A 22932-nucleotide genomic window follows, 5' to 3' on the forward strand; every position below is an offset into this window, starting at 1 on the left:
TGATCCCTGACCAATGTTATATTGACGACGGCGAGATGATGGTGGCACAGAACTTGTCCATCTTCTACCTGATTTTGCTGTGAATTCATCTTCATCCGAATTTGTATCCGAATTTTCACTAGCACTGTCACTATATTCAGAATTTACTTCAAGATTGTCCTCCAATTCGGATGCATCTCCTGCTGGTATAAATTCTTCATCAGATTGTTCCAATACATCTTCCGGGTCACTGTCACTGATTTCACATTCATCTAACATTCGGAGAATCTCATCTGTAGTTTGTCTACGAGCCATTTTTCTTATTTTCAAACGTTTACGTTTATATTTTATGTTATCAAAATCTTTACAGCAAATTATAAACTTTATTTGAAACAGAAAATAATAATTTTCAACGGAAGTTTTGCAAATGGAGGACAAATTAAAAGTAAGTAAGATGAGCAAATATTCAGTAAGAATGCTGAATAATACTTTTTAATACTGAAACCTTTAAAATGTGTCTACAATTTCAGCCATAAGTGTTAAAAAACAAAAACACAATCGGTAACGTAGTGTACCAAGCGGGGTCCTACACGGACCCCAATGCTCTTTTATTTTTTTTACTGTTTTTGAAATAACGTATAATAAAAACAACAATGGAATATTTATTGCTACCCTAATCGGGAGGAATAGAAAAATCATGGTGGAATTTGTTTGGTTACTTTTGACAGGGTTAAGGAAAACTACTCTCTGGGGTCCTTGAAGGACCCCCCTTGGTATGTTAAGGATTCGGATCCGGATTCGGAACCGTCGCATTCCTACTATCTATCCCTATTTTAATTTTATGCTATCTCTATGATGTCTTTCTTCAATTATTGCTCGGTTTGACTCTACGTGCCTTAAACTTAAACTTAATCCTTCTAAACTTGAATTAATTTGTTTTAATAAATCTAAACGCTCTATTACTATTCCTTCTATTATCTTACCTGATTCTATAACTTATGATGTTTCTCACGAGTTTCGTAGTCTAGGCTTTCTCTATGATTCTAGCATGTCCCTTTCTTCTCAGATTATTAGAGTTAGTATAAGTTCTTACTTTCATCTATGTAAACTTTTGCCTTTTCTTGACAATCCTACTCTTCTCCTTCTTGTTACTTCTTTAGCTTTATCTAGGATTGATTATTGTAACTCACTCTACTATGGTCTTCCTGATTCTACACTCTATCCTTTAAGTAAATCTTTTAACTCTGCTGTTTGTCTAGTTGCTTATGCCCCTTTCTTTTCTTATACATCTCCATATCTTGTTCTCTTGCATTGGTTACCTATAAAATATAAAATAATTTTTAAAATTTGCACTTTAATGTATTAGTCACAATCTAAATTATTTCTAAAGTACTTATCAGATATATTCTACGATCATCTTCTTGTTATCACTTCTTCTTAACTCATGTTAAACACTTTTTTGGTAAATCTGCATTTGCTTTTTCTGGCCCTTCTCTCTGGAACTCTCTTCCTCCTTCTCTGACTACTTCTCCATACTTATGAAGTTCAGAGTGGATCTCAAGATTCAACTGTTTGCAAAATTCATTGAGGAGCGCTTTATAAACTGATTGATTGATTGATTGGTTGAAGACTATCAGATTTTTTCACTTTTTTTACATCAATATAATTATAATAATGTTTAGTTCATATGTTAATTTATTGTCAAAAAGCTTAATTGCTTTAAATTTGGGTCAATAAAATAAATGCAAAATTAACAAATGATATTAATTCTTTTTTTTCTTCTAGGTTATTAATAGAGAAGAGAGAAAAATTATATGCAACAAATTCAGAATATTTTTTACTTAAAATACAGTTGGAACACATTGTTAACAACAAATTAACTTCTTTGTCTGTCTCAGTCGATTTGAATCCCTTTTGTTTCTGTGATGCCAAAATGTAAGTTTTTGATTTTTACTTGGAATTTGTTTAGTTTTTAATATTGTTTGAAATTAATAATGCAACATAAAAATTGTTTTCAGAACGAACACTGAAAGAATATTCCTCGATATTGGACTGGGCTTTTTTGTGGAGTTCACTTTAGAAGAGGCATTGTTATTCATTGACAAGAAAATTTCCAGTTTAACAAAGACCATTGAGAATTTGGATAAGAACATATCGCAGATAAAAGCTCACATTCAGATTGTTATTCAGGTTTGTATCTTACTCACATTGGTTATATATATATATATATATATATAAGTTATAATTTTATTTAATTATCCAATAAACTTTTTCCAGGGCTTAAAAGAGATTCAAGGTTTATGATGATAGGTGGATCATCAACATCAATTAATTCTTCAATTATTGTTTTGTAAAAATTAAAAATATGGAAAACCTGCCTTGTTGTTTGATTAAATCTAACGGTCAGTATCTATAAAATATTTCAATTTTCGTGTCTTTGTTTTGTGGAAAAATATTTTCATAAGTATTTTGAGATCTTTGTTCTACAACCATTCAGGTTTGAAATCGTCATCACAAAAACACTGGCAAAAACTAATTTACATTTACCCAAAGACAATGCATCAGCTAGGATACCACTACAGACAACCACTTGTCATTAACAATAATTTGTTATTCTATGCATGGCCACATAAATCAATGAACGCGAATTGTGTAGGCTTCTTAAAGGAACATTTTGATGCTATCAAAAATATGTCTTCATTGGAGAAAGATCAGAAGACATTCCATTGTGATGTTCTTCCCTTGAATGTTCCTGATGTCCCAGAAATATCCACCTGCTACTTCACTTTCACAACAAATAACTTCAAACAAGTCAAACTTATCAACTACTCTTTTCTAGGTTTATCATACTTCATTCATTCCACATTTTTATTTAGATCAGATTTTCAAATCATTATGTTTTCTCTTTTGGTTCATTAAACAAAAAATACATTTGTTTGGAAGTGATTTTTGTTATGTTGGCTAGTTCATTTTCCGTTGTTAAAAAGTACAATAGCAATAACTTGATGATTGCCAAAAATGTTTATAGCGATTATGATTGAAAGTTGTGTCCTTGTGTCCAATGATATATTTTAAGAATAAGGTGTACATGTACAAGGTCTTACAGAATTAATAGAAATTAAGAAATTACTTTTCATTTAAGCAAGTTCATTTTTGAAAATGATAAAACGGCTTTTTGTAATTTCATTTTGCATTAATATAGTGAAATAATAAAAATAAGAAAACAAATGTTATTCGAAATTTATAGTTTGGTTGTTTGAAATTGAACTCATTATAGCAGAAGTTAATTTATTCAAACATCAATATATGTTAATGGTTTATTTGTGCACTGAAAAGTGTAAATTTTTTGTGTGCTTATGTGGTCCCAATTATAAGTGTGCATTGAATGAAATTTAACTAATTATTTGTTGGCTTTTCTGTTCTGGCTTTTGTTTCTACTAGAATTTAATTAATGTCATATTCGGTACAGTTCTTGCTTAATCCCTGATTTGGATGTTCGTTGCTTTATAAAACATTTTTATTAGCGTTTTATTAGGAATAACTTCATTTAATAATTGTGTTTCAGAAAAAACTTACCTACAGAACAATGAAAGTCTGTCAATAAATTATTTGGGAGCAGAGGTCACTTTAACCATTCACATTGAGTCCATCTCATTTTATCCAAATTTAACGACTGAAGCAATCTCCACAGATGCCGTTCACAAAAACAAGTTCTTTAAGTTCACATCCAAATCGAAAGTTTTTTCCGAGAATTATGTGAGACAGTTAAATGATGACAAAAGCGTTAAATTAAATGATCTTGGTGGTTTGAATAAAATTATCAGCACTTTGAACTGCCTTGTTAAAGTTCATTTACTTGAAAATGTTCAAACATTAAGTGAGTTCATTCTTTTTCAAACTTTTTTTATCTCATATCTCTTTTGGTTTCAATTTTTTAATTTTCGCGATGAAATGTTGTTTTCCGAAATTATAGATTGATTTTATGCATGCCCCATTATAAAGTGTACTTTTTTAGTACTTATTCTAACTTACAAAGTCTCCATTTAGATGATGAATTTTCGTTTGATATTGCCCACTCATGGAAAGTTTACGTTTTCTTTTGTAGTTTATTTTGGGCATAATTAAATTTTCAAATAATATTATTAGAAGTATATGTGAGTAATTAAAGTAGGAAAATTTTCAATTGCTACGTCGGATACAGCGTAAAATGTTATTAATCTTCACAACACACTTGCAGAGAAAATATTTCCGAAACGTTGTCTCCTGTCTGGACCATCTGGTTGTGGAAAATCTTCAGTAGTTTATGCAGTGGCCAAGCATCACAATCTGCCAATCATTTCAATTAATACTTCTAGCTTCGATTACATGTTAGTCTATTTTCTTCCTTTTTTGTGACTCTAAAGCTTATTTATTACAATTGATATCATTTAAAAATCACGAAATGATGTTTAATCCTATTTTAATTTTGCCTTTTTTGTGATACGGTCATTTTTTGTTCTGTTCAAACATTTGTATTACCAAATCATAAATTAAATTTTATACAAATGGTGAAATTTATCAAAATGTTGAATTTATTAATTTTCTTTCAGCATAGCACAAAATATTAGGAAAAATGTTTGTTTAACTACTCTGAGCAAAGCATCAAGGATCTTCGAAAATAAGAAAAGTTATAATTGTTTAGTTATGTAGAGGGGTTACTTAGAAACTTTGTCATCGATTTAGCTCAGTCTGTAGAAGAAGAAGTGCTATATCGTGATAGCATGGTTCAAATACTGTCTGCCTGATGCTCAAAACCATCATACGCGTATCATGCTGTGATTGTGGTATGGATAGTACAGTCTTTGTGGCACAAATTTTTATTATATATATTTCTATACATTATAATTACCATTATAAACATAATAAAGAATAAGAAAATTACGAAACAAGAAAATAAGGAAAGGTCTTGCAAAGTAGAATACTAATCAGATTAATACATGGCATCCGTATTTGTTAAGATTGAGTCTGGAACAAATCTGAGATCAGTTGGAGATCTCTGTATAGTGTTAACAACCAGTTTTTTGAATCAGCATTGGAAGAATTTTTTGATAAAAGAAGTAACATGCAGTCCACATTGAATAATAACTTCCAGTTTTTGAAAAAAGTGTACAAAAAATTAAATTCTTACTATTCGTGGAATAATGTACAGTACTAAACAAATGTATGCAAATTATAGGTATGAAGAAGATAGGGCGCGTAAACTGCAGGAAATTGAAAATCAACTCAATGCTCCAACGATAGTCTTTGTTGACAGTTTGGAAACTTTATCAGCTTCCAAGAAAAGCATATCTGCAAATCTTGATTCATTCCTCAATGATTTGGTTCACATTTTTTCCTATGTTCTTTAATTAAATTATTCATAACAGGCTTCATTATTAAGCACGTAACTTGTTAAAAACAACTTTATGTTGTAATTTGTTATTGTTATTATAGTGGTAATTAATTATTTAGGTTCTCAAACATAAGTTACTCGTGCTAGGAGCCACAAACAAAATTGATCTGATGGATCCTTATCTACTGAGTAGCAGAGGAATTTTCAGTTTTGTGTGTCATGTATATCCACCTTCAGCTCAGGAGCGACACGAGGTTTTTTGCTGCTCTTTCAACTTATCAATGATAAGATAATGTAACATCTATTATAATCATTTGTTTATAATAATTATCAGTATTTATAACAACTAAATCAATTCTGTTATTAATCCAACAAATTTCTTTTAAAACATGAATCAATTGCAATTCCAAAAGCTTCTATCTTTTCCAGATTATTTTGAAGCAGATGAAGCGCCTACAAATAGATGTCAACTGTGAACCATCAAGAATCAAAGAACTTGCTGACAGCTGCCATGGTTATTCAGGAGCTGATCTCCATTCTGCGTGTGTGCAAGGTTTTCAACGTGCTACTTAATGATGTGTATTCATGCTTAAAATCAGAAAATTTTATGTGGTTTCTCAGTTCTTTTATCATCTAGATAAGTCTTAACATCTACTTTTAAATGAATGAAGTTTTAGCATCTATTTTTGTTTTTTTAGTTTAAAAAAAATTTTTTTGTTCTGTTGTTTCTAGACTTTAATTTTTATTTGCGTATATTTATTATCATTACTAATGCAGTTTGTTATTTGAATTTAATCTATTTATATCATTTAATAATAATTGTGGTGTTTTGAATCATTCCTAGTGAAGCATCACATGACGTTGAATGGTGGCATGATTGATGATGGGTTGATGATGAGAATCTTCCATCAAATCGTTCCTTCAGTTATGAAAGAAATTGCAATCAAAAGTCCTCAGGTTAATTTATTGTTAAGGTTCAATCCACATCTTCAATTCTACAAGCAATTCCACATCTAATTTATCAATTTATCTGTGCTTCTTTTCTCGGAACATCAACAGTTTGAAATCCATTGACAGTTGAATGCCTTCAATTCATGTTTGCATGCGTTCATATTGAGTGTTCATCCGACAGGTGAAGTGGGAAGACATTGGAGGACGGGATGACTTGAAGAAAATCTTGGACCAATGTATCCACATGCCAATCAAGCATCCTGAGGTTTTTGAAAGGTTGAAGGTGAAGCCGCCTCGAGGCATCCTAATGTTCGGACCTCCCGGCTGCTCGAAAACGATGCTCGTTAAGGCGCTGGCAACCGAAAGCAAACTCAATTTCATAAGTGTTCAGGTCATTTCCATCGTTCTTTTTAACATTACCATCGATCATTTTCGCTCATAGCTTTATTTGACTCTTCAGCCGATAAGAGTAGTGTTAATCATTTCCTAGAAAATACATGCGTATGTTTCAAAAGAGAAACAATATTATGAAATGCACTAATAGAACAAAGTACTTTTATAGATATTTTATACAAGTTGAAACTGTTTGCTGCTTATGGTTGCAAGCTCATTCACATAAAATGATGATAAATTTTACGTCTCAATTTATTTGGCAGTAAATGAACCGGTCGGCAACAAACTCAGCTTAGTTAATGCAACGTAATAAACAACTACAGTAAAATGGAATAAATGGTTTAATGAAATTATAGATGAATAAATGATTGAACAAGTGAATAGATGAATGAATGAAGTGCGGAATGAATATATGAATTAATTAATTAATTAATTACGAATGTTCCTCCAGGGCACTAGTCTTCGAGGCATGTTTGTGGGAGAGACAGAACGAGCAATCAGAAACCTCTTCATGAGGGCTCGATCAGCTGCCCCATCGATCGTCTTCTTTGATGAAATTGAAGCATTCGCCATGCAGAGAGGGTTAGCTTTAAATGATGGTCCACTTAGACTCTAGAGAAGTCCATGCCACATCAATCTTCATGTGATGTGTGTATTTACTAATTTTCATTTGAAACTGCAGCAGCACGAAATTATCAGCAGGATCAGTCGATGACAGGGCAGTACAGCAGCTTCTCGTTGAGATTGATGGCATCACAGGTCTCAGCGTTCAACGCCATTCTTTCTCTACTTATTTGTTTCCATTTATTAACTCTTGTCTTATTTCTGTTTAGTTGAAACGTTTTCAGAAGTGAAATTTTAAAAAAATAATAAAATATAATTAATTATGCCAATTGCCAGATTTGAAGGATGTCTTCATCGTGGCAGCCACCAATCGTCCTGATCTCATCGATCCGGTTATTTACTCTTTCAAGCATTTTAATTTTTTAGCAAATTTTTCATTGCAATCATATTGTTCCAAGTTTTAAATTTCTATGTCATGAAGATTTTTATTAAATTTTTTGTTTGTTATTAAACGTTACTGTGTTACTTTTTATTCTTTGCATTTTTCACTTGAAGCATTTGTCTGCGTGTGCTTAAGTGTGTGTCTCTGTTTGTGAGTTAGTGTATATGGTTGTGTACCTTGTTTGTTCTGCGTCCAATGCCAGAATATACTTTTGTATTTTTCATTGGTATCAGTAGTATAAATGTGCCTCAAAGCTGTGAACACACCACTGCAGCAAAAAATTGAAATAATATTTTTCCTCAAATTAAAATTAACATAAGTCCTCATAACTTCAATATGGTTGGTTGCCTAACTAATTCAATTTTGTTAAGACCAGGAATAATATGATGTAAACAATTTCGAAATAACAAAAAAACTCCATCCCGTGCAGGCGTTCATGAGGCCAGGCAGGTTCGACAGGTGCATCTACGTTCCACTCCCCGATGACGACACCAGGAGGAAGCTGATCATCACTAAACTCAACAGGAGTACGTTTAGAAATTGATTCATTCTTCCTTTCGAATCGATTTGTAATAAATCATAGTTATAATTCTGGGCTGGTTTTATTAAATTAATTATTGTTAAGTTGATAATGATTGCTGAAGTGTTGTTGCGCAAGGCAAATTCATATTTAAGTTGCAAACATGATGTAATACACAAATGAAGGTGATATCAAATTAAAGTTGAACTGAAATAGTTTCTTTTGATAAAATTACTCAATCAAAAATGATATTTTTTAATCTCTTGAGGAACCAAAAGGTTGATAACATCCTACTTCCTCATAGATTTTCATTGACTTATTAGTAAAGTTATTAAACATATACAGCGTTTGAAAATGTGGAAGAAGCGAAGAGGCCATTTATAGATGTTGAGACGATTGTTCAGCTTACACAGAGATACTCCTGTGCCGAGGTAAGTTTTTCAGTCGTCATCAAATTTTTCTCATCCATTTTCGAAATACTAGTTTGTACGCGCCGTTAACATGCCAGCGCGAAAATGTTTGTGATTTGAGCTTCGACTCGCGTACTCGTAAATTGTCCAGTCCTGGTTGCGGTGTTTGGGTCCAGCTGTAGAGATTTCCGTCCGTCGTATGCGAAACTGTGTGATTCGTTGTTCGTTCTCTGTGTCTTGGAGAAAATTTTGATTAAAATTAGTGATGGGTGAACTAATAAGTAATAAAGATAATAAAAATAATGATAACGATAATAATTATTCTTCCTTAGTTATCGAACGTCATAGATGAAGCGTTCCTGTTAGCGATGAGAGATGACATCCAGGAGCCCAGCCTGAATATGCAGCACATCGAGAAAGTTCTCGCATCTACAAATCCCATGACCTGCAAGGAAACGGTTGCTTGGTACGAGGATATCTCCTCCAAATTTCTACACTGATCATTCTTTTTTTATTTTTGTGCATTCATCTTTGGACATGTGTCGAAATGATAAAGTTTTATGTCTGGGTTTCATATACCTATTGAGAAATTAGGTGTAAATAAGCAATCATAGAATCATGTTTTGAACTGATCAACAGGAACAATGAACCAATATTTCTAATTAATTTTTTTGGCCAGTTCAATTTATTATATTTAGATTTTTTAATTTTTTATTGTTGAAATTTATAAAACCGCTATATATATTTATCTATATACCAAGTGTGTGGTGTCACTTCCCTACATAAACACACATAATAACAGAAACCGTTTCAGTTACGATATTTATTCGAAATAGAAAACGAGTGTTCGAAAATAAATAGTGTGAGTCTCTATTTTATTTTTTATCAGTATATTAATGTACAGCAATTTCAGTTTACTTTGAAGAAATTTAATTTAGCTAAAAAATAAAACAGTAAATTGTTGTAGCTCTGATTGTGGATTGATTATAACATGAATCAGAAGAAATTGGCTGAGTCGATGTGGTACGAGACGAACAAAACATCAGCATTTGTCGCTTTGTTGCTTTCTGAAACTAATGCCGTTAATACTGGCTTACCTTAAATGGCGTTTTAATTCGATGAACGTGCACGCTCAATTGGATGTTTTTCTTTTTCTAATTTGTTTCGTCAACAATACTGATCACTCGAACGGTCTTTGTTGCTCTGCACTCGCTAAAGTAGCAGAAGAACAATCGATTTCAGTTAACAAATTAAACACTTTTCATAATCTCCGATTAACCTTGATGTCTTTTAGGCGCGACCGAGTGCACGAATTTTGCCTCTGTGTGTGTGTGCGTGTGTGTGTGTGTTTGAACAATTGGGCATATGTGTAAGTTGTAAAGGGTATTCCTTAAGCTCATTAATGTTTGAGATGCACGAACACAGAGTGATATATATTGGTAAAATTCACAGGGATACCTGTTGTGTTTGATGTTGGCATCATTATTTTAACTCCGAGTAAGGTTTGAAAAGACCGTTTTGAAACTAATTAAAATAAAAAATGTTATGTTAAAAGTTAAACACGTATCCAAGCGTATCTGCACACCTGAATCGAATATCCAAAATGTTTCGAGTTGCATTGTTAATCTAAAGATGCATGAGTGGGAGCAAAATATATATAATTAATTAAAATTGTTGGATTGATCTTATGGACTCCTGATAAACTCATGTAACAATCACTAAATATTCTAGTACCTGACTGCGAGTAACAATGTTGTAAAAAGAATTCATAACACATCCGAACATCATGTCTTAAATAATTCTGACAGAACAGAAACACACACATAAAAGTGCATGCATGTTTGTGCAGAAAGCGCATGCGTGAAAACACTATCTGGCTCGATAATCAGTGAAAAATATTTTTGTTCCAACAGCATTTGCACCCCAAAAAACTTCAAGATAAGATAAGTTTAAAAAAATAACTATTATTATGAAAGTGTTTGCCGAATTGCCAATAAACATTGATGATTAACTCTTGTATTGTATCTTGTTGCTTTATTAGTGAGCCTTGCAAAATACTGCGTTCAAATTTTTTTTCAGTGCAAGCGAACTAATGTGGGAATAAAATTTTAAATTCATTGTTTGCTTATCGATCGTCGAGTTTGTTTTATAACAGTAAATCAATCTGCAAATTGCCTGTTAACCTAATTATCTTGCTGTGTGTGTGTGTGTGTGTGTGTGTGTGTGTGTGTGTGTGTGTGTGTGTGTGAGAGTAGCGTTTCTTCTAAACATTAACAATAACAATTGAAGCAATTGCGCCTGTTCTAAACGTTCTCGCCAGTTTCTAACTAATAAATACTCCAAGGCTCATCTGCTTTACAACTAAATTTTCTTCGGGGTAGTTGGTACTTGGTAGTGCTTCCATGTTTACATTGTAGCAATTGACTATATAGGGATTCACTGCTATTTTTAATTTTGTAACACAAAAATTTGATTAAAAACGGTGCACAACTATAGAAAAGTAGTAAAGTTGGCAATGTAACAATGTTGTTGGCGAGCAATGATGGTTGTCGAAACGTTAGTGACGTTAACGAGATGACGAGGGCAGTTGACATGTGCAGGCCAGTTATGAATGAAATGTGAGAAGATTTGCTGCCGGATGCAATAAAAGATGCACACAGGATGCTCGCACAAACAAATCATCCTGCAACCTTTTTGTCCTACTCAATATTAATTCCATTTATGTCAAAAACACTTAAATTAATTTCATTCTTAATCTTATTTTACGTGCCCGATAGAAAAAAAGACATCAAATTTCAACAAACTGAAAAATTTTAAAACAATGAATTTCAATTCCCTACCAAAATTTTACATGAAGATTTTATCATCAATGCTAGGTGAACATTTCAACTCGTTTTAAAAACTTTTTTTAAATTTATATGTCATCGGAACCAAGTGGTGGCTTTCGAGCAGAAAACTCCGCAAGAGAAAGTTTAGATAGAGATAAGGCTAATTTGAGCGAAACCTCTATATAGATTGGTAAAAATTTTGGCTGGAATGAAACTGTTTAAGCACCCTACACACAACAGTTAAGCGAATTTGGTTTTCAAATTTTGTAGGAAACCACTGATTTTAACAGCGTAATTTACAACATTTTTGTATGTTTTAAAAAAACTACTGCGAACTTGTCACACAGGATGTATCTCCGACTTACCAATGACTATGATTTACTAATCAATAATCAAAATCAATATCTCCCCTTACACCTAAAAACAGAAAATCTTAATGATGACCAACCAACCAACTGATGAATGGTCAGAAAGAGTCAACGAACTTTATTGACGTGCGTCATGTTATTAATCACATTATGAAAAATAAATAGAATCATCTCTGTGATTGTCACCCATTGTATGATAGGAATGCCATTAAATATTTTCTCATGAATCTGATCACTTTCTATCAGTCGTAATTGTATGTCGTAGTAGTTCAGAGTAGAATAGGTACACAAAAATACGATATATAAACTTATATATGGCTCGGCAGCATAGTACACACAAGTAGACGAAGGCATGCTATAATTAACTATAGAAGCGTCGTAGGCACTCTTCTTTTTAACGAAAACTTACCGAACGCAAGAAAGCAACCACCAATACCCTCATTACACGCAACTGCATATGCGCACGTGTAATTGCGTGTTGTAATAGCATGAAAATGCAAAAAGGAGACGACGCACAACAGCCAAACACTCCCAATTGATAGTCTTCCAATATTTTGCATTCCAGATACATTAGATACTTGATGTTGCAAAAGTTGAGCAAACATAAAAACTTGATTAACATACAACAGATCCTGTGTGTGTTTATATGCATGTGTGCGTGCGTATGCGTTAGCGTGCGAGTTTAAGTGTGCATGACATGCGCGTGGCGTGTGTTTGTATGAGTTTTATTTTTAAATGAATATTTAGAAAGTTCAAACCACAGTTGATGTATTTAGTATTTAATTTCTCCATACGCTAACAACATAATTTGCAGTGACGGATAGTTTTTAAAACATAACTCAAAATTAGGTGTCCGCAATGTTGCAGTATACTTCATCCTAAATATCAACTTATATAAACAAAAAATAAATGCACTACTGTAGGAACTTGATATGAAATTTATTCAGAGGATTTTTTATTCAAAGTTGACATAACTTATGCATTGTACAAATGTGATTTGGTAAAAACAATTTTCTTCTGCTAATGCGTTCAATTAAGTAATAATTTCTATAGAATGAAGAATTGTTATGCCTACATCATAGAAATATTTAAATTTAAAGAATCCTTTAGTTTTTCAAATTATCATTTTAAAGCTAAAGAAATCTACCAGGCATGTCTGTGCATTGATTGCACGTGATGATTCGTCATTAACGAGTCCAGGCTTATGTTTCTAAAGATAACAAACCATTCATCATGATATCACATCAACTTGTTTTTAATATTTTCCATTACATTTCTATATAAAATTTTTTTAATTACTTTGTAAAAAAAATACTTTACTGACGAAAGCGACATTTTGAAACGTCTCAGGGTATTTCAATAAGTAATTTTTGGAGTTTGTAGACTGTGCACAAGTAATGACTGAAGAAAGGACGAGGCGTTTAAGATGCGATAAGAACACGTCACTCAACACAAAAGTGTTAATGACAACAAAATATTTTCGTTCACGACAACCTTGACATGATTGTTATAAATTGCAACAACAAATATACTACATAAATCTGAAACAACACACGATGAAAACAACGTTGTCTCAATAAAAATTAGGTAACAAAAATAACATTTGACGAAAGATACTGCAACGTAGATGATGAAGTCAAGAACCAACAACAACAACATGGTTGATAACATCTTCGAAAATCAACAACAACAACAACATATGACAAAAGAATCAACAACAATATGACGAGAACAACAACTATAACATATATAACAGCTACGACAGCATTTATAATGACAACAACTTACACTACAACAACACACATGATGACATTAACAACAAAAAATGTAACAACAACAACAGCAAATATGATGACAACATCAACAACAACAACAACAACATGTTTTTTTCAGAACCAACGTCAACCAATAACGCTTGGACAAAAAGTGGAAGGATAATCTTGCAGCTTTACTAACGTAAACCTCAAATGATATGAAATGAAATAAAACGAAAATATTTTTAATTGAAATACAAAACTTAAAATTGCTGTGTCGTTAATTATTAAGTGCTTTCAAACAAAATCTTTTCAAAAAAATAGTAAAAATTACAATTAAACATACAGATTATTCTGAAAAACAAAACAAATACAAATGAAACACATTGGACAAAAGCCCTTACGATGTAGTGATGATGTATGACAAACCTCTCAACTGTCTTTCCTTTCCTGCAATAAATTTTTTTGTTCTTAAAAATTAAAAACTGTTTCAACATTTTTTGAATTTCCTTGTTCGGTAGTTAAACACTTTAGTTAAATATTTAACATAAACATAAACAAAAAATAGAGAGGCGCGAACTGACGTTCCTATGCCTCCAGCATGAGAAAAGCTTCCATTGAAAACATGGAAAAATTGGCAAATATAATGAATTTCAAAATAATTCTAAATATTTGTTTGTTATAATGAATAACAATTATAAAGTCGACCTCACTTTTATGATAAGAAGTAATAATTATTATATAATGATTTATTAAAAGATTTATTATTTTTTGTAAACTGTTTTCATTTTTTTCACTGTAATTACATTAGCTTTGACGTTACATTAAATTAATTTGCCTCAAAAGTTGATAATATTTGTCGTAAAAAGTTTATTGAAAGCTAAAAATGATGATTTATAAAAAAACAAACACCACACACACACACACACACCACAGACACACCACACACACCACACACACACAAACACAAACAAAACACACACACAAACACACACACTGACCATCATGAAGCATTATGATCACTCACAACAAATGAATGAATGAAGCAGACTTCTATGCAAATACACCTAACAGGGTGATCAACAATCAAAAAAAATTCGCAATACATTGTACGATATAACTTGCATTCACATAAACGTCATTTATTCATTTATTAACATAAAATAGCAAGTACCTAGGACCGTATGAGAACACACAAAGTAACATAGAAACGGTTCATGTTAACAATGTATTGTTGCAACAATGAATGAATTATCTGAATGTTCTAAGAATGAATAGGTAGGTTTGCTTCTATATATGAAGATGTGTGTGCACGTGCAGTTGTGCACGTGAAGAAAGTGATTGAAGATATGTAAACGCGGGAATGTAAATTGGCAAATAAAGGAATAAATTTTGTTCAAACATAATTAGCATGAATGGATAATATGGGCGATGCGATGACGTAACGATAGGTAAGGTGTGTGGCACTTCGGTTGCAGTGTCTGGATTCGACCGCAAAGAGATCTTCGCCTATCCCATGCAGTGTGTGCGACGCATTGTTTTTAGTTTATTTGCGTTCATAGTGTGCTTTCTGTTGGAATTTCTGAAAATTATCGAAGGAAGAAATGTAATCAATATCACACATACACCCACAAACACACACGCTAACCAGAACCTATAAGTTGTAAGGTATTTTGTTACAGCCGAATTATTGGTTCGTAGCGTGTACATACATTAAATTCAATTTTTGAGTTAAAAATTCGCCAAAAAGCAGCTGGTGCACGCAAGTAAGACGCAAACGCATCATCAGACCTGTTATTGGAATATAGTAATATTAATATCATTTGTGAATACATGAAATCTGTTTTAAAGGAGGTTCTTTTTTTATCTTAAAATGTTACTAAAGAACGAAGCATTTCGATTATTTTAAATTGAATGTTTACTTATTATTTCATCACAATAAAATTAGAACATGATTTGTGTATATATTTATTTGTTACTATTGCATATGTCCACCAATTTACTTAACATTAATCAAACAATCATTCAACAAAGACGAACGCACTAAGTTACGCCGACACACACAACGCCCTGAGTCGCACTCCCATGAACTTGCATAACTTTAAGAAGATCGAATTTTTTGTATGCTTCGAATCTATGTACACATTTGTGTGTGAATTTTTAAACATATTTTTAATAATAAGAAGAAGAAAAAGAAAATAAAAAGATAAGAAGAAGAAGAAGAAAAAAAGAAAAAAAGAAAAAGAAGGAGATGAAAAAGAAGAAAGTATTAATGAGCCCAAAAATCATAAGCCCATATCTAAATTGAGTTGATAATGAATAATAATTAGAGATGTCGGTATGTATGAATAACTGAAACGAAAAGTAAAAATACGTATGAGATCTAATAACATTAATCAACGAGAAGCTTTTTTTGAAGACAAATTAATGTAAAAGGAAAAAAAATCCACATGCGTCAGTGGATTCGAAAATGGAAGACTAGATGTTAACATCTTTCGTCCCATTAATTTTAACACTGAGAGTTCTTAAATTATCGTGCACGGTATATTGTCAAACTTTACTTACTTACCAACCGGCTATTTTATATTCTGTACAATAATTATTTCATTTACAATAACTATTTTTAAAAAATATTTTTTAGACAAAAAAATAAGATTTAGAAAATTGCTCAACTGTTTTTTTTCTTCAAATATATAACTAGGGTTTGTCTGCGGGCACCAAAAAATAATATTAAAATCCAAAAAATATTATTTAACATCATGCTTGTCATGGCCTTGCTTGAAAAGTTTGCACCTTCCAAATTAAAGCGTCGCACGACAAATGAACTTCTCATCCAACGAGTCGTCAGATTACATTATTCGCTACATACAACAAAGTTTAAAAACGCACAAGTCTTTGAAAATTTCAACTTGTTCGATTGATTGCATATTTTCAAATTAAATTATATAGACAGCAACGATGTATAAAAATGGTAAATTGGTATATTTTTTAAGGTAATTACAATCAGCGGACATAGCGATATATGCAATACGTATACTCATAAATATTATCTATAACTTATAAATTTATAGTTTTTTTGCTGTTACTTTAATCAACATACTTTTAAAAATAGCATAGGCTTTTTGTATTTATATGTAGAAAATACACAATGAATATCTTTTTTTAATATAAAATAATATAAATTCATGTACAATACACTCCTGGTACGAATACATGTATATATATATATATATATATATATATATATAAAAATATTTCGCTTATTCATTTTATCTATATAACTCAAAACTTTCATTATAAATAGATATAACTTATTGAGAAAGGTATATACAAATATAACGCCTTATGATATCACATGCATAACATACAATCTGTAAAACCATACGTTTAACAATCAAATTCTTATAGTGATATGACAAGACACACTGGTCTAAAAGAATGTTGAATAAATATATATGATGAATGACTGCTTAACAGATAAATATAGGCAGTACATTTTTAAATATGTGGAAAAACATTTAAAACAAATTGTAAAAATAAAAATATCTTACTTTAATTATACCTTTGATTTTAAAAATATGTATTGAAATTATATATCGGTATATAAAACAATGATTATATAAAAATTGTAATATAAATCGAAATACAGAACATCATAACACACACAAAGCGGTAATTAACGAGTGGAAAAACAGTGCGATGTTGTGGAGACGTAAGGAGCACGATGCATCCGAACCAGCAGACTAACACTGAGAAGACGAAGGAACGGACAAACGTAGAGGAGTGCATTTTATAGAAGGACCTTTTAAATGTTTTCTCATCTCCATCAAGTAATTTTCAAATGCGTTGTCTGCCTTGGGATGTAGATGGAAAGTAAAATATACAACTTTTTATTCCTCTGATTGTGTGGTCGGGGAAAAATAATATAAAAAATAACAAACAAACAAATTTAGAAAAAATATTTTTTTAAGAAATTTTCGATGAAAAATTAATTTCTGTAAATAATCGCTTGCGGTTGTTAATTTTTTTTTTCAAGAATTTTCAGTTTCAAAAGTTTATCATTTTTGTGTTGGAAGATTAAAAATTGATCTTAACTGAACTTGACGCATTTTGGGTTACAAGAATCCTTATTGAAATGGGACCACAGTAGAATAATGGATTTATATTGATAAGTTTGTCTATTGAACAGATAAATAATTTTTCTTAAAACAATAGCTCTATGTGGAAACTATTGAATGGCATCAATTTAATATATAATTTGAAAAAAATCGATAATTTAAAATAATTCTTTTTTACTGTTTCAAGCAACATCAAGTTAGTAAACGAATTTTTTATATTTTTTAAAATTCATTTTGGCCTGCTGATTAACATCGATTTAGTTGATGCGCTTTTATTAATCGTGCCATAAACTGCACCAGTCAATCGCAATTGTCTAAATTGCTGCTGTGTGATTGGACAAGACGATGATGTTAGATTACGAACGCTGGTTACCATTGTAAGTGCATCTCAATTATAATCGTAAAGTCCCTTTAAGCCTGCTCGGATTACTAGAATTTAATTTAAAGAATAAAACATGCACCTTTAAGTTGCTCAATATAATAGTTCATAAAAGTTAGATAAACACATTGTGTCCTTTACAAACAAACTTTTTTTGCCAAATAAAAAAGTAAAAATCAAATGAACAAAAAATATATTGACGAAAAATACGAAATAAATTGTGTTATTTGTTGATGGATGTTTTAGTTGTTTTGTTGGATCTTGTAAAAGAAGTGTGAACAAACTGTTTGTACGTTTGTTCACCAGGAGTGTGAACGAACTTTTATGTCATGTTCATCGTTGCAGCAACTTTTCAATTTTATCCGTCATTATGTTTGTTTATTTTTGCTCTCACAGATATTCATGTCTATCACTCTTTGTTATTACATTCAAGATCGTTTATTGTTGCATCTGACATAATGAGAAATTTTATTTTAGATATCTTTTGTTTATTTTTTTTAATCAAATTCAATACTCGTGTATGTTTGTTGTGGTCTGTCAAAGTGTTTATTTCTTTATTTCATCATCACTCTGTCACGTTGAATTGGTGCATGTATTCATGGTGTTCATATAATATGCTAGTTAAAATATCAGTAGATATTTCAATTTAAGGTATAAATGGAAAATTAAAAAATCTTTCGTTGCAAATTATAGCTGATGTTGTTATTTATTATCAGGAATATAATGTGTAGGTTAAAATATTTTTTTTATAACCTTTGCATGTGAAATTGTGAATGTTGTTATGTTAACATATTTCTAAAAAAATGTTAATCATCCACTGCTTGTTCGTTTACCTGTTCTTCATCGTCTGTTTACCACATTTCATTGTTAATTTATATTATTTCTTATTTATTTGTAATTGGTTTATAATGTGTTTATCATTTGTTTCATCATCCAATCATCACCATCGTCATCTTTCATCGCATCATTCCTCATTATCAGTTCGTCATTTGTCCACTGCGATTATATATTGTGGTGCAGATTCAAATGTTGATGAAAAGACATCTGCATGACTTTATTGACGTTTCTATTGCATGGCAGTGTGGCTGGTAGGAGATGTGAGCACTGTGTTGTGTTGTGCTATGCTGTGCTGTGCAATATGCTGTGTTGTGTTAATGTAGCATGGTTCCAAACGTCATGCATGTAGTGAATATGGAGTATTCCATCTTTCTATTTCAAATCATCAAAATTTAGAAAGACTGGAAACGAAATTGATTGTAGTGGTGGTCGAAAAATTCTTTTCAAACGCGCAAAATCGTTTTCAAGAGTAACTTCAACATTCGTTATTTTAATGATCTCACTTTCTGCCTAAGAACAAAAAAATCACCACTCGCTCAAAAACTTTCGTTGGAAATAATTTGCACCACTCAAAATAATTTAATTTTTATCACTCGGCCAGAGAGAGAGAGATAAAGAGAGCAACACGATATGACAACATGCAACGACTACATTGACGTGACCTGATGGATAACTCGGAATTCAATTAAAACATTCTCCTTCTGCAATTCATGACAACTCAGTCATTTATCAGGCAGCAACTAACTCTCTTACAATTTATCTGGAGTGTGGCATAAACATACAAACTATCTTGACTTTTGCTCGCGTCAGTGCCTCTCAATTCCACCGGGCCGCACAGTCCTTCAATAACTCTGCTATTAAAAGATAATGGCCCGTAAAGACTCATCAAATTATTTTCAATGAAATTAACTCGGAGTTTTTATTCTAACTTTTTTAATTAAGCCAATTCTGTAAAAATAAAATTAGAAAAAATAATCAAATGGATTTAATAAAAAAAGAAACTTAAGAAGAGTTTGCAACACGGCGTTGTTTCGTTACATGGTCGTCGTGCATTTGTCCGCAACAGCACGTATCTCGCTTGCCAGGCAGCATTCATTTGAACAAACAAACAGACAGACAGACAAACAAACAAACCCACGAATCAACAAACACGTATTTATTTTTGAATTTATTTATTTGTTCATGTCCACACATCTTGCATGCACGCTCAATTTTCAAGTAGGCTGTTCCGTCTTAATACAACATTTGTTTTTTAAAATTTTTCTGAAAAAAATTTTTTGTATCCATCTTTAAAATTATTCAGCTACAACAATAAATTGTATACACCAAATAAATATTCATCGCAACATCAAAACATAAATTATCGTTCATGGAAAACATTCAGGAATTGCTACAAAATTCTTTGAAAGGAAGGTTCAATTTTTATTGTCGGATCATTTCCATTCGTGATTTTCAGCCCGGTGCTTTTTACGGTAATAAAATATATAGACTGACAATGGAGGTTATTTGTAGGTTTGAGAATCAATAGAGATGGTAGATGAAATTGTGAGTGCCTCACGTTGCTTTATGGCATGTGGTCAGTGCAGCATTATAAACCATTTCAGGATGTCAGCGTGCCATCACACTTCATTCAACGTCAACAATGCACAGACGCAAAAAGTGTAAAATATGTGTGCAACAAAGTTAATTGCCGACTTTATATCTAACACACATTGGAAAGCATGGTGAAAGAAATAAACAAATCGAAAGCGCTCGACCGTAGTAGTAGACCATGCTATGTTTATGCCTTTTGATTTAACATTAGAATGAGAAAATTAAGGCCGAACCGCTTGCAAGCCGTTTACTGTTGCGTTGAATTAATTTGCATCACGTATGTAACTCCGCATGTACCTCGGCTATGTGAATTGCATAGAAAATAATTTTACTGATGTTTATAATGTAATTTTGTTTACTGAGATCAGTGAAACTTTTCAAATACTGTATGTGATGGCGGTTAAACCATAGAAGAAAGGAACAATCACATTTCTTGTGAAAATCAACTTTGAAGTTAACATTTTTCAAAAGTCAACTATAATTTACAAATTTCTTGTAATTGTAAACTTTGATAATCTAATTTTTTGAAAAATGTAACACCAACAATCTATCTTAATAAAAATCTTTGTCAGAAAATATTTTAACATCATTCAAGTAATTGTCTTGAAAGTAAATTAACAGCACCATAAAACAGCAAACATTGCAGACAACAAGTTGCACGAAACATTAAAAGTAGCAAATAATACCAAATCTGGTAACAGAAAACGAATGATAGATAGGTTGATGCAAAGAGTGCTACCTTAATGTAACTACATGCATTAAATAACGTTTATATAACGCACGACATGTAAATGTCATTTAATGTATTGAAGTCATTTTCACATGAAAGAATCTTGAAATTTAAAATTTAACATGGTACTACTGCAGAGTCAGTGAATGAATATCAGCTGTTGGTTTGATGAGTGAAAAGAAGTAGTGAATGAATGGTTGAATCTGAAGAAACAATACAACAAACGCTACAACAAACAGCTACACAAACACACAACAACACACAAACACTACTACGACAAACAACCACACAACAAACACTACAACACAACAAACAACGGTTTGCGTAGAGTAAATAAAATAAACTTCATTATTTCATAATTTGTATACCATTCTTTCCTTTAAACGTTTTTCCATAAAATCCTGCGTGAATTATTCACTGAGAATGACGCAATTATTTTACGCGCCTCTGCACAAAATTACATCTTTCTAAATCCACGCCATTGAAAATTACTCTAATGAAATTTAATTGAAAATTTATTTCATTTGGAAAATTCGTTCCTAAACTTAAAATATAACTTGGCCAAAGTAATATAACATAAACGATCATATTCATAATATTATTATTTAAATTATTTTTTTATATTTATAAACTATCTGTCTTGTTTGAGTTGTTGTTGTTGTTGTTACTCGTTGACAAAGACAAATGAAACAAACAAATAAATAAAGAAAGAACAAACAGAAGTGAATCGTAAAGTCACACGTCAAATTTGACGTTAAAAATAATTCCCCAACATAAATAATGAAAACTATAATAATATTATTAATAATAACATTAATAATGATAATAAAATAAATAATAATATTCATGATGAAAATAATAACAATAAATATGATGATGATATAAAAATAATTGATCAATTAATCGATTGATTGATTGATCAATAAAAAAGAAAAAACGTTAAAATCTAGCTATCTGTCAATCAAGTTTTAATAAACCAATGGTCAACTATTAATTATTTTACAAGCATTTATATCCATTTGATTCAACTTTACAGTTTCATTGCTTTCAATTTCAACGAGCCGCTTTTTCTTTAAATGTTTGGGTAAAACATTTTACGATTAATGTTGATTCTTTGTTTTTGGGCAATACCTAGGTTGCTTATATTTAAAGACTTTGTGCTACATTGTGTTTGTAAAATTAAGGTATTTAAGAAATGAGATCTTCCATTCAAGCAAATACTTTACTTCTCATCTTTTTATCTTAAATTTACACTTTGAGTGATAAATGAGTGATATGGATGTTGAAAACCAAATAAAGGTTTATGTCATGAAATATTTGAAAAATTTTATACGTCAGAATAAGTTAAAACAAGTTTCCATGTACGAAGAAATATTGAAAAACTATCAGGAACTACAAAGTTTTTCAGCCGATGATGTAAAAGAATTTGCAATGTACCTTACTATAAGATCGAGTGAAGTTGAAGTAGAATCCGATTGGATGGTTAAGTTTCGGGCATTGACTAACGGCCAGCAGTTTGACATAGTAAAAGATTTATATGAGAAATATTTGTTAAGGGCATCAAGTCTCGAGGACAATCGCGAGATGCGTACTCATAGAGATGACACTTTCAGGGCTATTATTCATCATCGTGACCAATTTCTTCCAGCAGATTTACACAATCCAACATATAAACTGCCATTTTTTGCAGGAAAA

The 22932-nt window shown here is 31.4% G+C and overlaps 1 protein-coding gene across 1 annotated transcript in view; it reads left to right on the plus strand.

Moving 5' to 3' along the window:
• The window catches only part of HELRODRAFT_107062 (hypothetical protein), a 14010-nt gene extending 4422 nt beyond the window's left edge, over positions 1-9588 (plus strand). The window contains exons 2-18 of the mRNA XM_009024598.1: positions 1765-1914; positions 1998-2169; positions 2257-2381; positions 2477-2818; positions 3545-3856; positions 4217-4346; positions 5195-5339; positions 5470-5604; positions 5780-5903; positions 6195-6307; positions 6483-6692; positions 7146-7276; positions 7377-7453; positions 7595-7650; positions 8131-8227; positions 8566-8651; positions 8963-9588. Of these exons, the coding sequence (XP_009022846.1) occupies positions 2345-2381; positions 2477-2818; positions 3545-3856; positions 4217-4346; positions 5195-5339; positions 5470-5604; positions 5780-5903; positions 6195-6307; positions 6483-6692; positions 7146-7276; positions 7377-7453; positions 7595-7650; positions 8131-8227; positions 8566-8651; positions 8963-9130 (2163 nt within the window). The 5' untranslated portion in view covers positions 1765-1914; positions 1998-2169; positions 2257-2344 and the 3' untranslated portion in view covers positions 9131-9588. The remainder of the gene's footprint in view (positions 1-1764; positions 1915-1997; positions 2170-2256; positions 2382-2476; positions 2819-3544; positions 3857-4216; positions 4347-5194; positions 5340-5469; positions 5605-5779; positions 5904-6194; positions 6308-6482; positions 6693-7145; positions 7277-7376; positions 7454-7594; positions 7651-8130; positions 8228-8565; positions 8652-8962) is intronic.
• The last annotated feature ends 13344 nt before the right edge of the window (positions 9589-22932 follow it).

This window comes from Helobdella robusta, assembly GCF_000326865.2.
Source record: "Helobdella robusta unplaced genomic scaffold HELROscaffold_4, whole genome shotgun sequence".
Lineage (NCBI taxonomy): Eukaryota > Metazoa > Annelida > Clitellata > Rhynchobdellida > Glossiphoniidae > Helobdella > Helobdella robusta.